We start from the raw sequence: 17,892 nt of genomic DNA, 5'->3' as shown, positions 1-17,892 counted from the left end.
AATAAATGAAAATGTTTAAAAAAATTTTGTTTACATCATAATCCATTCCAATTCAATGTTTGTGTTATATTTATTATTTAAATTCAAATACTAGGACTTAGCCCACATCTTCTTTAAATATATATATATATATATATATATATTTATATATCTTTATCCTTATCTTATTTTATGAAATTGTGTGACGTGGGAGAAGTCAATTATGTTATCAAGAAAATGTCATTTTCTAAAGTGAAAACAGATTTTATGTTTTATTATGAGTAATCTACTGTATACTCTAACAATTACTATATAATATGCTTCACATCCTTTTTATTTATCATTATTAAGTAACCACGTTTTGGTTCTCAAATTCAAACAAAAAAAGTAACCAAGCTTTAAAATAGGAGCAAAAGGAAAGAAAGACAAATGCTATATTCCAAATTAGTGGAACCCGAAAGTTAAACAATAAAAGTGGGATAACATATGTTGATTCTTTTATAAGCTTAAAAAGATAAGATACATGGAATAGTTGTAGAGCATTGTTAAAGTAAAAAATTTCACCACATTTTTAGCAATTTGTTAAGGTGATAGATTCTTAAATAATAATAATAATAAGTGATAAATGGAGTAATATTATTTTACATTGACTTACCACTATCATTATTTTTATAATGTACCAATAATAATGAACCAAATGTTATAGGCCATGTTAGCAATTATGAAAAGAAATGTGAATTTTTTTTATCATTTTATATATGGATGAAGCTTCTATGAACATGTGTTCATATTGTATCATGTTTAGCACATAGATGCACTAAACAGAAGTTGTATCTCCTCAATATAACTTCCAATTAATTTGAAGCTTCTACAAATTTTAGTGTAATTTCACCATAGAGGCATAGTTAAAATATTTATTTATCCATTTATAGATCTTGTCACACTAAATAAATGCCAAATGGTGATAGTAAATATATGTTTAAATGTTTATGAATCCACTAGGTGATGATATACGATATATTTGTCCACGGAAAATGAAAGGGCATCAAGACAATTATTAGCCATTTTTTATTAACTTTGATATAAATCGTAGTAGCTACATTTTGGTATGGTCTGCCCCTTAGCCTGGTTGGTCATTGAATAACTTCGCTAATTTTTAATTTATTATCCACTTGAACCTCAGTTTTAGCAGTTATCTATTGTCGCTTTGTGTTCCTTGTAGATGATGTCTATATTAAAAACTGGGTTGGGCTAGTTTAATTTAAGATCCACTTGAACCTCGGTGTGTATGAGAGCCTAACTATCTAAACCATTTAGGGATGAACTTGTCACGAGTTCAGCCTTTCAGCTCCTTGGATTGGGCTTATTTAACTTCAGAACTGTCAACCATGCAGAATCCATTGAAAATTATTAATTTTATTATATAATGTACTCCATCTAAGATTTTTTTTTTTTTTTTTTTTTTTAGAGTTTCAACTTATGGCGTCCACTCCTGATAATAGTTCTTTATTATCAGACCAAGACACCAATCAGTTTTTGGTGTAAGAGGGAATTGAACCTCAGATCTCTTAACTTTACTAGTTGAGCTAACTGGAACCCACTACTCCATCTAAGATACTAATGTACCTAAATTTTAGGTTTTTATCCATATTTTACACTCTAGTAATCTATATATATATAATAGGTGAAGTAGAGAGAAACTCCATTGCAATTCCAAATTAGAATTATAATCTATATTGTGCTACGTGTCATTATAAATATGAAATTATAGTCTAATTTTCCTCTATCTGTTGTAATCCTGATGTGCTTCTTTTTTTTTCCACACCTGTGTATTTTCTAGTTCACCTCCCTTTTTCACACTCACGTATTTTCAGGTTCACCCCCTTTTTCCACATCGATTCAAGTACCTTAATATACAGCTCCCCTCTTCTTCATTCAATGCTATGGAAATTCAAAAGAATCTTTTGGTATCAGTAATGCATGTATTTGGGTATTTTTGTATCTTATATAAGAATGAGTTCTCCAAATATTTCGATTGTACATGTCTTTATAATTTTCATGGTCTTGGTTTATGCTCTGCAAAACGAATACCAACCATTCTTAAGGTTTGATTACTGCTTTCTTTCATCTGCCTATACTGTCATTCCTTTTTGTGTAAATTTTTTATTGTTTAATTATATAATTTTGTGGTTTTCCTACGATTGATGTTGCATGTTTATTTTCTTTCATCTGCCTATACTTTCTTTAATTTTTGTCAATAATTTTTATTGTTTAATTATAAAATTGTTTTGTTTTCCTATCATTGATTTTGCATGTTTCTTTATTTTTTCATAACACGTTATTAGTACGAGTCTCTACCTAATTTCAAAATGAATTTATAATCCCATTATTTTTCAAACATCAAAGATTATTTATGTAGTTTTCTCAACTCACTGTAAGTTTTCTTTTAAAGATTTAGTACTTATCCTATTTATTTGTCTTTACGTATTCTTTTCTTTTTCAAAAGACGTTATCAGCATGAGTCTCTACCCAATTTTGAAATGAAGTTGTAATCTCATTATTCTTCAAATATCAAAGATTATTTGTGTAGCTTTCTCAACTCACTGTAAGTTTTCTTTTAAAGAATTAGTACTTATTCTATTTGTTTGTCTTTACGTTTTATGCTTATAATTTTAGAAATTTTTAATTGATTAAAAAAAATTTATGAGATTCACGTTATTCTATTGTTATATATTGTTATGAGATGCACATTATGAGATTCACATTTAATTGATTAAAATATTTTGTTAAAAATGGTTTGTAATAAAGTAACTAAATCATAGTTATATGTACCGTGTATGAATCAACCTTGAATATATATGTCTATGTAGCATTCTTTCATTAGAATTTTGTATGATAAAAATATTTGTTAAAAAATTACATAATGCTAAGTTTTATTAAACATGTATAAACTAAGTCTTTTAAACACAACTAAACTCATGATTGATAAAATAAAATAAAAAACAAAACAAAACCAATAGTATCACTTAAATAATAAAATGCAATATATTTATTTCCATTATTTTATTAAATTATATTAATTTTCGTGCGGTAGTATGGATTACATACTAGTGTGATATAATATATATGGTTATATATTTGTCACTATGTTTTGTTTTTTGGACCATGTATATTGCTCATCGTCCTTTTATTCATTTATTCCAAGTTCTATTTGCATTGGAATTATTTAAAATCTAATTCCACTTCTGCAGACTATGGAACAATCAACTTTCTTTAACTGGTTGATACCTTGTAGTGTTTTTAACAGAAATATTCAAGATTCAAATTTTTCACCGCCAATTATCAAAAATATTTATAAAAAAAAAAAAACTTAATCAAGTATCTATTGTTCATTATTGTTAATAAATTCTATGGTGAAAAGTCTTTTTTTCTTTTCTTTTAAACCAATGCTTGGGCCCATCGAAATTCATAAATATATTAATCAGAATTTTGATTTTGCCTTTCATATCAAAAGTTGAAAAGTTGAAGCAAATCAAACCTATCTTCATACAAAAAGAAAATAAGAAACAAAAACTCAAAGTGGATGGATGACAACATTGAGAGAGAGAGAGAGCTTAAACTAAATCAAATAACAGGTTAAAAAGTTGATTATTCAATTATGAAGTTTAAAAATACAACAAAATGTCATAACATTTTCATAACAGCCTTATTTTAATTGTAGTAAGTTTAGATATAATATTTTATATTTTATTTAATTTTAACCTCCCTCAAATTTATTGCAAAAATATTATGGCATTTTATTGTATTTGTGAAAATACTCATATTCAATTAGTTACATGAATACTAGAAGCAGGGTGATTCAACTTTACTCTGGAGTAAATTAGGGAGAAGAAAGTACAATTAAGCTTTAAGCCATAGTTTAATTGATGCGTTTTAATTCTTTCATTCCTTTTATATTTATTTGTGAAGAATAAAGTTGAAAAAATAAAGATATTTTAAGGTCCGAAAGTGCAACTAGAGAGTAGTCTTCAATCAATCTCAACCCTCAATAGGATGAATGGAAAAAAGCAGCAATGTCAAATACTCCATGTTTATGCAAATGAAAAAAAAATGCCTCGTGGGTGGCGGGCATATCGGGCATCACGTGACCCCACCGGTTTATTGGATATGATTAAAATCAGAAACCGGGTCCCACACCCCCACCCCAAATGCTATAAATAAAATATATACAAAACTAAAAAAAGCTTTTCATACTCCTCCCGTAATCGGTGCCACGCACAATGGGCCCCCCCAAAAAAAAAAAGCACCAATCACAAAAAAGAAAAGCTGAGAGAGAGAGAGAGAGAGAGTAAATGGGCAATGGCCAGATCACAATCGAGTTAATTAATAAGCCCTGGTGGAGTCCGCGGCGCACGTGTGTGGTTCGTTGAATTTTGCACCCCCCCAATATGAACTGTGTTTGTCACTTTGTGGGGCCTCTATGCTTCGTTCTTATCGATCATACCCGTGGCCATAGGGATGGGGTAGCTACCTTGCCTGCTCTTCATTTTCGTTTCCAGTGTTGTCTCTATGCTCCGTAGTCTAGTCTATCAACTTCTTTCTGCTCCCCCAAGATACTATCTAAGTGACAACAAGGAAAAAAAAAGATATGCTTGTGTATATATATAAAAAAAAAAAAATTATATTAGTATTGGATTAGACTAATATTTGATCGAGATGGTAAATTTAAGATATTTTAATGGTGGTTATGAATTGCTCAATTAGGCAACATTAAAAGTTTTTTTTTTTTTTTGAATATGAGTTGAGTTTAAATTTATTATTAAACAATATCACCTGTTTAAGTTTAGTTCATTCTCTTATTGGATAAATATGGGTTTATTTACTTATTTAATTAACTTATTCTCCTTTCTCTTTTTTTTTTTATAAAATATTTTATAAAATTGTTTATTAATGTATATCTGAAAGGGACACGTTAGTAAATTCTATAATAATATAGTTTAAATTATTGTTTTGATTCTTAAATTTTGCAAGAATTTTGTTTTTCATTCTTAATCTTTAAAAAATCATCTTTTCCCCTAAAATAACTCTGTCACGCTGAGAAAGGGTGATATCATATCATTAATGTTTTCGGAAATTATCTACCCTGTCACTATTAGATGTCAATTTTGGATTTTAAAGCTTGGTAGAAAAAAATGGGATCAAGGAACAGATATTTACTGGCGGGATCAATATGGGTAACATATAGGTGGCGCGAACAAGTTGGGCCCACGTCCCACCCAGCCCTACTGTTGTTGGTTGAAAGTGAAGTCTCAAGTCAAGATGATGAAGCCATAAAAAGAGCACAGTTTTAATTTTTAGAAGGCAGAGAGAGAGAGCGCATATACCAGTTGGACCCTCCACAATACCAAAGCCATGTCCTTGTACCAACCCAACCCTCAAAAAGAAAAAGTCCCTAACATTGACACCTGGCTGGCTGTGAGGCTGTTTATCATGCAACTCTCTTGTTATAGTTATTACTCACGCAAATAAATGGGAAATGAAATGAGATTGGTCATTGACTCATTGGTGGGGTATGGTCACGTGAAAGGAGGCTGTGGAGGGCCTCAAAGACCAAGCTAGCTAGCAGGGAGGACCAAAGAAAATTATATATATATATATATATAATATATATTTAGAAACACACTCACATCTTAATTTCACAACATATTAAAGTAATCTATTATAATTTGTTAACAGCTTTCCACCATTGAATACATGAATTACTTGACACTTCAATCTATTATAAAATTGGATGTTTTTGTCTGTTTGATTAAAGGCTTTTAATTATTGTTTCATTTTTATAAAATAATTAACAAAATTAGTTCTTTTTTTAAATAAGTTATCATTAACTTTTTGATATACATTTAACATAAAAATTATAAAACATTACTCATATATTATTTGTTAATAAGTTATTTTAAAAAAAAATACCACTTTAATGAAAAATATAAAATATTATTCAAAATATCATTCATTATTCTTTTCTTACAATCAAATTTAAAAAATATTTTCTAGACCAATTGTCTTACGACATCTATTCATTTTTTCCATATTTGTATTATCCTATGTAAATAAGCTATAATAATTATAATAAAAAAAACTAAAGGAAACTAATAATAAGTGTGTGTTATTGATTTGTTATTATGTATGAAATGCATGATAACGTGGTAACCAACGCACGCACAGTCGCAGACAAAAACGACAGAGCTAGGTTCCCACACCCCACGCAGTTTAGTGATCACCGCACGCCGGCATGCAGTGAGGCCCCGCCGCATACGTGTCCTTTATTTCCCATCAATCACCAGGCCCCCCCTCCCTCCTATTAGGCTATTCCTATTCCAATCTCCCAATCCTTGGTTGCTTAAAGTATTTTACTTTCTCTCTCTTGTCTTGATTATTCCACTTTTAGACTTTGTGTGATACCCACCCTCTAACCCAAAGCCCTATACTACAAGCCTACATGTACGGCTACATGCACCCACACTTCCCTAATTGGAATTTGCTATTGCTAGCACAGAAATAGTAGTTGGAACTTGGAATAATCTTGGAACTTCGAACCTACTAAGGTTAGTCTTGCAATATTTTGTACGATTTATTTCATGGCCGTACGGCTTATCAAAAAAATGTTACACTAGAAATCTGTAATTTTCATGAATTTTTACGCAACTTGATTTTTTTTTTTTTTTTGGTAGTTACAATATGCAATTAAGTCTATAGTTGGAACTTTTTCCTCTTAAAACTTTAACTACTTTGCACGTGAGGATGTGCCAAATAAATTACAATACTTTTAATTTGAACAAATCAATATGAATGCTTGATTTAAAAAAATATATATATGAATACTCTAAAGTCACAATTAATTTTTATATAAATCTATTATTAATATTATTTTATTATTTTTTATTAAAGAATTGTATATTGATAATTACGAAATATATTATGAATCTAGTGTATATATATATAAAAGAATATTACTCCTGCCATCAGGTTATGACGACTAACTTTATTACTGTTATTATTAATAGTCAGGCTAATGTTTAGATTATTGTAGAGGTTTTTGTTAACAAGTGCACGAATGCATTCATTAAGGAAGAATCTAATGAATCATACTATATTGAAAAATAGCAAAAGTAAATATAAAAAATTATATTCGATGCAAAAGAGGAATATTTAATTATTTGTATAAAGTTCATAAGTTTACACAAGTAGCAGTCCGGCACTGTAAGAGTGCCTAGTTTAATACATCTCCCTTTAGTAGGTATGCAAAAGTTGGGCATGCATTATATTCCAAAATTTTGCTTTGCTAGATCCTTTCCCTTTTAGCTAGTCCATATATTTTGTTGTTTGCCTCACAAAACAGATGATGAGGATGGGCAATCCATTTTTTTTTTTTTTTTTATGAGAAATCTGAAATTTCATTCACTAAGAAATTGAAGTACAACAGGGAACGAAAAACAGGGGAAAGAGAAACTTAAATACATTCCTACCTGAGTAGAAATTGAATACATGAAGGATTCATCCCTTTCCAAATCTGAGTTACCCCACTAGCACTAGCTAGATGAGCAAGCTCATGAGCGGGTTGGACTCCCTTTTCAAGTGTTGGATTTTCCAAGAACGAAAGACAAAGAGCTGAAAGAGTCCCCTAAAGGATATTACCAATATTGCCATTTAGCTCCTTCTTTTGGATGGATTGCACAACAGAGAGTACGTGCATTCAACTATGATGTCTGTGAGGTTCATTTCTTGAGCTAATAGCACCCCATTTTCTAGAACAATTGCTTCAACTTCTTCCACAGTGTACTGCGCAGAGAAAGCTTTACTTATGGAAGCAATGACCAAGCCATTAGAGTTTCTTATGAGCGTCCTAATACTCGAAGGTCTGTGGTCTTGAGAGGTTGCACCATCCACATTATTCTTATAGAATCCACATGGGGGAGCTGTCCATCCTGGTTAACCGGGATAAACAAGCTGAGGCCGTATGGAATTAACATTATAATAGTCCTAAGATAACCTTTGAGCTGACTCCCAAATTTGAAGGGGAGGCCTAAGACTTGCCTCATGAATGACTTGGTTTCTGTTATACCAAATAAACCAGGCTGTTGAAAACAACATTTCAAGATCCTGAGCAGAACCAATGTTGAGCAATTCAAGGGCAATCACATATCAAGGGAGCAAGCAATATCTATTATCTAGTGCATAAACGTACACCATCTTTTGTTAGCTAATGTAAAACAAGAGTTGAATCAATTTGAAGATTATCATATTTAAATCCCATATTCCATGCTAATCTGCGTCTTACAACCCATCTTTTAGCTATATTGTCAGTTGTAATACCAAATTGTAAAGAGAAACTTCTAATTCACTGTCCATTAGAATTTCTAAGCACGCTCCCCTCCTACTCTACCTGAATTACCCGAAGAACTACCATCCGTATGAAAGGACAAGGTCACATATTGCTCTGTTGGGGGTTCACTTGACTAACTTTGGTTCTTTCATTCCCAATTTTTTTTAAATTTTTTTATAGGATATAAGATATAGTAAATTTCTTTAATTGAATGTTTGCAATTCTCCAAAATAAGCTAATCGATTACAATAATAATTAAAAATAAAAAACTCAATCTTTTGCATCAAGGTAGTTAAGTATTGTAAAATGTATGGTACATGATTTTAGTATTTAATTTGCTACTGCCAAATAACCCGTTCCAATCACTTGGAATGGACACTACATGCACACCTGATTCTTTTTGTTTTTGGGAGGATGTAAGGGACAGTCTGGTGACTCTGATGAGTCCGATCCAGCTACCAATGCGAAAATTAGTACAATTATTCTTACCTTTTTTTTTTTCTCCGTAGAATTAAAATTAAGCTTTATTAGGCTTGTTGTTTAATATATTAGGCTACAATTTGGTGCAAATGAGATTCGGCACAAGAAAAAAAAAATTTTGTTGGACCTCTTTGTATCCGATTACAAGTCCAAACCACCTCAAGCCGAACTTAACTTATTATATATAAGTAGCTTTAATTACTTGTGTCCATTCCACCATCCCTAAAAACAAATTTTGACCGTTTGATTTGATTTTAATTAGTAGTATTTTCAAACTTTTTTTGTGGGGGTTGTGAAATTGACCGTTTGGAGTTTTAGTGGTGTACAAAGAAATCTTCCTCTTGATTTTCCATTATGAGAAGACTAATCATAGCCTTATCCCTTTAAATTTTTTTTTTTTATTTTTACATTCAATTCCCCAAATTACCCTCCCCTCCCATTTAACCACACATTTACTCCCACCTAAAACGACGCCGTCTCGTCCCACCTCACCTCATGCTACCCTCACTCTCTCTCCTTTATAAAAAGCCTAAACACGTGTTAGTCCCGTGATTCCGGAACAAAAAGCCTGTTGCAGTGGCACTCTCGTGAATTTAGCGAATATCCATGGGCCAATTACAATCATTCCCTCTTATTTAGCTCACCTGCCTCAAAACTCCTTACTTCTCTCTTTAGTCTTTATTTAACCACTCTCTCTGACCGGAATAACAAAGAAAAACCAAACAAAAAAAAAAAAAAAGCGCCAACCTTTGTTTTACGCTGATTTTCCGTTTGGTTCCCGAGAATCGTAGGAATTTTCTCTGGGAAAATTTTTCATCAGTGTTATGTGAAGCAGGTCTGTTAGTCTTCTTCTTCTTCTTCTAGTTCGAGCTAGTTAAAAGTCGTGGAGGAGGAGTGGAAAATGACGTCGGGGACGAGAATGCCGACGTGGAAGGAGAGAGAGAACAACAAGAGGAGAGAGAGGAGGAGGCGAGCGATCGCCGCGAAGATCTACGCAGGTCTGAGAATGTACGGTAACTACAAGCTCCCGAAGCACTGCGACAACAACGAGGTCCTCAAAGCTCTCTGCAACGAGGCCGGTTGGACCGTCGAAGAAGACGGCACCACATACCGAAAGGTACACAGTACAGTACACACACACACCAACCACAAATTTTCAATTTTCCTTCTTTGTTTAATTTCTTCTTCTACTTTTGTCTTGGTACTTTTCTTTTTTTTTTTCCTTCGGTATAATTATGAAGCGCACGTTAGCAAAGTACTGGACAGCTCAGATAAACGAGCGCCGGCGGCGGTGGTGTCAGATTACTGATAATCCACCTGATCTAACGTGATCGACGGCTGTGATTGATTGTTTGTATGTACTGGCGGTACGATTCAGATCTGAGAGAGAGAGAGAGAGAGTCTTTTTGTTTTTCTTTTCTTTCTTTATTGCTAAGCGCACGAATTTTAAGATTCGATGAACAAACAATACCCTGAGAATCTGAGAAGGACCAGGCAGGAACTTTCGCGGAAGGGCGAAAATGCCCCCGGTCAACCGACCGAATATTCAACGACTACTACTTTTCAAGGGTAGTTTCGTCATTTTGTGGACCACAACTATCTCTGCTTTAATGTAACTGAATGTTTCCTCTTTTCTTTTTTTCAAGTACCTGTGGATATGACCATGTTGGAAGGGTAGTCTCGTCATGTTTGTGTTTTTTTTTTTTTCCTGTTTCTCACAGTCTGCTCCGGTTTTCCTTTTTCGGAGATTTTGATTTCCGGGCACTTTGTGCAGTTCTCGTGAAATTACTTTTTTTTTTTTCCCTCGGCTACATTAATTTACCGTTAAACTTCCGAAACTGCCACTGCAACTGGGCACGTGCGCAGGGGTATTTCCGTTATTTTAATGCGGTGATGGGATTTCTCTGTGACCAATCAGGGGCGAGGAAATTAGGGATCTAATCTAGCTTTTGTTTAGTGGGTAATTAATTATCCTGGATTCCCGGGGTAATTTGTACGAGTAACACTTGATTGTGAGCATAGCATTTGATGGTGTGGGTGGGGCCTAGATAGTGTTATTAATGATAGATTATTAATGAAAAAAAGTTTGTTTACTCTCATTAATTAATTGTTAATTAAAGTGATATTTTCCTTGGATTCCTTTTTTTTTTTTTTTAATTAATGTATTGGAGGGTGTGTTTTTTTTTTTTTAGATTGAGCAACAAGCTACTACGAGCTATCTATAGCTAGCGTGTCTGATATAAACACACAATTGTGAATTGTTTGACATTAAAGAAAAGGATTTGGTCTGGTGGCAATTACATAATTGCCATCATGCCTTTACTTTTCTTAGGTAGTAAAAGCGTGTCGTGCAGTGGTGGAGGATGTTTTTGATTAAGGAACGTGGTGTTGGATAGCTTGTCTTTTGTGTAAGCACACAATTGTTGACATTGAGCAAAGATATTTGGTCTTGGTTGCAATCTACATTATTGCCATTATGCCTTTAAATACTATTGCTGCAGTTAATGCTCTCTATTCTAATCTTGGGTTGTTTTGACCCTTTTGAGCTTGGACTAAACTTAACTTGGTGCAATGTAGTGAGAGGAATCGTGTTAAATGGTAGAACAATCAGGGTGTGTTAAAGGATGGTTTAAGTGTTTGGAGAAAACCCCAGAAATTAATTTTTGATTGGAAGCATAGGATGAGCAGAATTATGCTATTACTGTTTTAAGAGTGATGAAGTGATGATATGAGGGTCTTGGTACCAAAATGAGACAGTAGGTGATCACAATGTGATCTTTAAATGTTTCTCTTATTATTATACTTTGCTCAAGCACTTGAGGATCCTGCCCTTTTGAATCCTTTAGGCACATTTTATTGAATAATCCCATTTTGGTTTGTTTAGCATTTAAAGGTGCAAGTCCAGTTTGAAAAAGGAAATTTTGGATAGTTGGTCTCACCATATGACTGAAAGTAGGAGTTCATTGTAAGGTGCATTATACTTTCAGTTCTATACTTAATTAATATAATTTCTTATATATAGAAAAAGCTGCATTATACTTTTAGTTCCAATTGTGTTGTTACCATTCATTATAATTGTCCCTGGCCCTTTTGCTTGGAGTAAATAGCTTCAATTAGAAAGATAAGTTTAGTCATAGAAATATATAAAGCAAAGGGTTAATCGAAATTCTATGGGATGTTAACCTGCTTTTAGTCTTCATGATGGTTTAATTTTGTCCCAGACAAAGGCTGAGTGATAATTTGATAGTGTTTTTGCCATTGACATGATCATTTCATTTGTAATTTGTTTTGTTGAGGATCAGAACTTTCAATCCATCAACATCTGTTACACAAGCATTAGAAAAGGAAGGGGGAAGGGCATTATTAGAAAATTCTTACACTCATGAGTGGCACAATGAAAGCTGTCATGAACCATGTTCGTGTAACTCTCAGCTAAAAGAAAAAATTGTGGTGCATTGATAATATTTTTGTTTTTAATTTGTGACTTAGAAGTCATGCTTGGATCTCTGCAACTTCATTTTCACGTCTTTGTTTTTTTTGTTTTGGGGGGGTGGGGGGGTGGGTAAGTTATATTACCTAAAAAAGGGAGAAGAATGAAGTTGAAAAACAAGCATTAGGGACCCTATTCCTAATGCACCCAATACACCTTTTTATTTTGGATTATCCCCAATACAGCTAATTCTCATGTCAAGGGGTACGTTTAAGAGGCAACAATGCAGCTAACCTCACAATCTGAGAGGGTAAGATAAAGAACATGATATGCATTTAGGACACGTACACCACAAGACACGAGAATCCAGGAAATCTATCTCCAAGATTTTGGCTCTTATAGCCTGAGAGCATAGGCAATCTTATACAGAAGGATCATGTAGTAGTATCAAAAGAACCCATGGTAGGATCGTCTACTACACCCCTCTTCCTCTGTGGATTTGGATTTTAGCTACTCTTCTTTGCCATTGTGGAAAGACAGTAAAGGCTTTCTCTAGAGCCATCTTGAGTGTACAGATTCTCTCATTCATACTTTGTCCTCTTGACCAGGTCATTTTTCATGTTTTGTAGTTTTGGGTATTACTATATGTTGTGTATCTTAATTCTCTTTAGCAGACTTTTAAACAATTTGAATTATTTGCTTTGACAGTCGGCAACAATAAGATTTTTTGCTTTTGTGCAGGGATGCAAACCTGTTGATCGAATGGACATTATGGGTGGATCTACTTCTGCAAGTCCATGCTCATCCTACCAACCGAGCCCATGTGCATCTTACAATCCAAGTCCTGGCTCATCTTCCTTCCCAAGCCCAGTCTCTTCGCGTTATGCTGCCAATGCCAAGGGTAATGCAGATGCCGATTCGCTCATCCCATGGCTGAAGAATCTTTCATCAAGCTCATCGTCAGCCTCATCCAAGCTCCCCTACCATCTTAATGTCCATGGAGGTTCCATAAGTGCTCCAGTCACCCCTCCATTGAGCTCCCCAACAGCCCGAACTCCCAGAACCAAAAATGACTGGGATGATCCAACTGTTGCCCCATCATGGGCTGGGCAGCACTATTCTTTCCTGCCCTCGTCTACCCCTCCAAGTCCTGGCCGTCAGGGCCTGCCCGATTCACGGTGGCTTGCTGGTATCCAAATTCCCCAAAGTGGGCCATCATCTCCCACATTTAGTCTTGTATCACCCAACCCATTTGGATTTATGGAGGAGGCTTTCTCAGGTGGAGGGTCTCGGATGTGGACTCCTGGGCAGAGTGGGACATGCTCTCCTGCAATACCTGCAGGCATTGATCACACCTCAGATGTTCCAATGTCAGATGGGATTGCAGCTGAATTTGCATTTGGAAGTAATACAACCGGATTGGTGAAGCCCTGGGAAGGAGAAAGGATCCACGAGGAATGTGTATCTGATGATCTTGAACTTACACTTGGGAGCTCTAGAACTAGGTAACTTGGAATAGATTTGTGGCTAAATGGAAACAGCTGTGGAATCTTCCCTTGTTTACCTCCTTTTTTGTATATTAATGATTGTTTTGGTGGTGCAGGTAGAGAGGCTCAACAGAAGTTGGTAGTGCAAATTATCCACTGATCTCTTGGTTTGGGTCTTCCTTCTTGTGCAAAATTCAAGTCCCATGTCCCTGGGTGTTTCCATTGGCAAGGCATGCCAGTTAGAAGTACAGTGAGTAGGAGCAGCTTCTTTTCTAGTTTTTTCATCCATTTTCTGTTCCCCCTTCATCCATAAAAATAGAGAACAAAAAAATTAAATTATAAATAGTTCATGGTGGTGCTTTGCCCCTTCAGTTCAATTCTTTCTTCTAATTTTCTTTTTTCATTTTTTTTTTTAGAGAGGAAGTTTCGTTTATGGATTTGTTGTTGGTTGCTGGAGTGATTTCATGTTTGTGATTGAAAGAGATTTTGGATGTCAAGATTAACTGAATGATTATGGAGTTACTGACTACACTAGTGCAATTGGTGGCATGTCCTCTCTCTCTCTCTCTCTCATTGCATTCACTATCACAGCAATATGAGAATGTTTTGTAATTTTTGTAAGTTGCTTTGATTTTTCCTGTCTATATGACAGGCTTTGAAAACTGAATAGGACTTGTGAATTATAATCAAACATGACATGATACATCTTGCAATGAATGGCAAATTGTCAACTCTATTTTAGTGGAAAAGGAATCTTGAGGGAAGATAGGCGTTCCAAGATTATTTAGACTGTATTCAGCCACACAAAAAAAAAAAGAAAAAAAAAGAAAGAAAAGAAAGATTAGTTAGACTGTAGTTTTCCCTAGATATATAATGGAATAAAGTGCATGGCTTCCCTTTTTGACATATGGGAGATGATGACTAAAATGTCTTTGCACAATGGTAGAAACCTGTGAAGGGAACCGGTGGGTCTGCATTTCATTGACTGGAGGAAAAACTTTCATGAGGGGAATCTCTTTCTAGAACTTAGACTTTGGGTATTGATTTGAAGAAAGTGGCATTCTTGTGAAATACACTTGGGTGATGGTGAGATTTCCTAACGAAATAAGTTAGTCAATCTCCATGAATACATTAAGGTGACTGCCTACTCTGAAACGTGTGTATATCCCAAATAAAATGACATGGATAAGGCAATCTCTCCTTAATTAGGAATAGAAATAAAATTCCTTTAAGCTAACGATGACATAATAAAAGTAAAATAACAAAATTTAGGAACAATTTAACACAATAAACTTCTTGGACGTCTCCGTTAGAAACACTAACGGTTTTTCTATAACACAGCCAAATAGAATGACATACTTCTAGTATTTTGTGCCCTTTTAGTCTAACCAACACAAACAGTTTTTCTATAACACAGCCATGCAATTGCAGCATTTAAAGCTCTAAATCCATGTCAAGAACATTACCCTTGAAATCTATGCCAGACGCATGCCATAACAAGCTCTAAAGCTTCCCAGCCCAAAGACGAGGTCTCAGTTCTCCTCCACGATCAAAAAGTAAAAGAACCTAGTGTAATTACTGCACCACCATAAAGAACAGGTTCGTCATACTAATGGTAATAATTTTCAGGCGTGGAAGAAAAGGTTGGATCACTTCCATATTTTTTTGTTAATGGGCTATAGTGCTATACAAAAAGCCCTCCCTTGGTTCTCTTTGTCTGTGGAGGTGACACATCTTGGTCCAGTAACACACACAAGTAAAAGACTGGGGGTTTAAACACACGAGTAAAAAGGCAGTAGTGTAAAGGAGTCAAGCCGAATCAAATCATTAGAAGTTTAAGATTGACCCTTTAGTTTTATTTTGTACATGAGTTGAGCTTGAGCTCAAAATTACATATTTCAAGTTTGATTTGTTTTTGTTGTTGAATAAACTTGAGCTTGCTTACAAATTACTTGATTAATTTATTCTTTTCTTGTATATAGTAAATATTATGATTTAATTTTTTTTACCCATTTACAAACATATGCTAATAATTATTAATTAAATTGCAATTAAAATTATATTATTCAAATTGATTAGATAGAAAGATTTTTGTTTATAAACTTTTATAGATTAGATTCACTAACTTTTTATTATTATAATTTTTACTATAAAATGACCTATTTATATTATCAATAAATTACAAATAATAATTTGTTATATTTTGAATTTATCAATCTCAACTATATATAAGTATCCTCTATATATACACACACACACACACACACACACACACACACACACAAAAGTATATTTTAAACTTTTATATATATAAATATATAGCACTATATATAATTTTATCAATCCTCATACTCAAGTTTGTTCATGAGTACATTATTATGTTTGAGTTTGGTTTATTTAATTGTTAAACCTAAATTTAAAATTGAGTTTAATCATTTGTTAAATAAACTAACATAAATAAGTTTAATTTTGAACCAAACCCAAATTGTTGATTAATAACTTGGTCCATTTACTATCCTAGTAAAAGAGATTAAGAATATAGAAGTAAGGGTTATAAATGAACCAAGCTGTTCATAAATAGCTCGGGCTTGGCTTGATTAAAAATTCATTCATGTTTGTTTGTTTGTTTATAAACATGTTAAGCTTGAGTCTTAATTTTAGGTTTCTTAAATAAAAAAATCAGGCCTGAGCAAAAAAAAAAAGTTCATGAAAATGCTTGTGAACAATAGGGTTTGATAAAAAATAAGCCGAACTTAGGTTGGTTTATGGGCTTGGTAATAAGATTTATATAAGCTTGACAAATAAACCGATATCTTACTAAACTTTTAATTAATTGGGAGTTAGAACCATATGTTTAAATCAAATGGGCTTAATAATATGCTTAATATAGACTTGATAATATACTTGTATTGTATCTCAAGTTCAAAAGTTTGATATTGAGCTTGAGCTCTGTAACTTATGAATCAAGTTAAAGCCAAATCGAGTTCAAGCTTTTGAACTATTTGACAAGCTTAAGCTTAAGCTCAAAAATAGTTTCTAGACTTAGTTCAAACTCAAGCCAAACTCAAACATTTTATATTTATTGAAAAATATCGGTTGGTTTACTGCCCTTAAAAGTCAATATGGTTTAGCTGCCCTTACACAGTTTCAAGACAATCTTGAATATATTTTTTATTCTATTTATGGAACAAGACAATCTTGAATTGGATCATCAAGAATATATTAAAAATGATGTGATCAGGAAGGCTTTTCTTTGCGTCATCTATTTTATTTATCTTACAACAAGTGGAAGTGGGGTAGGCTTTGCTGAAAAAAATATAATTAAAAAAAAGAAAAAAAGAAAAAAGAAAAAAGAAGAAGGAGAAGAAAGCGGGGGCAGGCTTTGGCATCTTCTTTGCCTTTTTTTTAATTTTTTTAATTTCCTTATTATTCTATTTATTGCAGTGAAAATTCAAAATTGTCTGTTCCCTTGTTCTATTCAGCTGTACAAGATCTTCCTATATATGCACAATACCGTCCAAAGGTTCAAATGCAGAAAACCCACAATGTGGAAATATAGCTCGGTTCAATGGATATTCTTATCCTGATTTCGCGTGCAGCCTTCATAAAATGAACTAGTATAGAGTATAGTGCATAGATGCATGTTTTGTTTGCTTCATGGAAATGCTTACCCAAGTATTGTTTGGAAATACTTGGAAAGCTGTAATTTTATTGAACATTATTACAGTCATAAAAAATATACGCTAGATATGTTTTTTTGAAAAATGTACTTATGTAAGGAATGTTTGGATAGAGTGAGATGGGAAGAGAAGAAAGGAAAGAGAAAGAAACGTGACCGAAATGTACTAATTACATTATGCTTTTCTTCCCCTCTACTCTCCTCTCCTTTCTTCTCCCAAATCTCCCTCCATTCCACCAAATCAATCCTAATTTTTTTTTAACATAATTGAATCGATACCAATTGCAAGATACCCTTATGGCCTTATCTCTGTGCCTATTTGATCTCCTATTTTCAACTCACTTTAAGAAATAAAAAATAAAAAATTAAAAAGGAGGAAAAACAAGGGGAGTGCATTCCCGCAGAAGGCCTCAAGTTACCATAATTGTAGGGCGAGAGTTGGAGCCATGAGGCA

General features: G+C 33.5%; 1 protein-coding gene across 3 annotated transcripts; it reads left to right on the top strand.

Annotated features, from left to right (window-relative positions):
* The first annotated feature begins 9,480 nt into the window (after nucleotides 1-9,480).
* LOC142636204 (BES1/BZR1 homolog protein 4-like) lies at nucleotides 9,481-14,288 on the top strand. Of its 3 annotated transcripts, XR_012844270.1 has the most exons (4): nucleotides 9,481-9,959; nucleotides 13,014-13,777; nucleotides 13,876-14,009; nucleotides 14,176-14,288. XR_012844270.1 is itself a non-coding variant. In XM_075810335.1 (3 exons), the coding sequence occupies exons 1-3, from the start codon at nucleotides 9,744-9,746 to the stop codon at nucleotides 13,877-13,879; spliced, it is 984 nt and encodes a 327-aa protein (XP_075666450.1). In that variant the 5' UTR covers nucleotides 9,481-9,743; the 3' UTR covers nucleotides 13,880-14,288. The 3 variants fall into 3 exon arrangements, 2 of the variants coding, with proteins under 2 accessions (XP_075666450.1, XP_075666451.1); XM_075810335.1 differs by having other exon boundaries at nucleotides 13,876-14,288; XM_075810336.1 differs by lacking the exons at nucleotides 13,876-14,009; nucleotides 14,176-14,288 and having other exon boundaries at nucleotides 13,014-13,781.
* The last annotated feature ends 3,604 nt before the right edge of the window (nucleotides 14,289-17,892 follow it).

This window comes from Castanea sativa, chromosome 5 (genome assembly GCF_040712315.1).
Source record: "Castanea sativa cultivar Marrone di Chiusa Pesio chromosome 5, ASM4071231v1".
In the NCBI taxonomy this organism is placed as follows: domain Eukaryota; kingdom Viridiplantae; phylum Streptophyta; class Magnoliopsida; order Fagales; family Fagaceae; genus Castanea; species Castanea sativa.
This window is presented reverse-complemented; position numbering and strand designations above follow the sequence as displayed.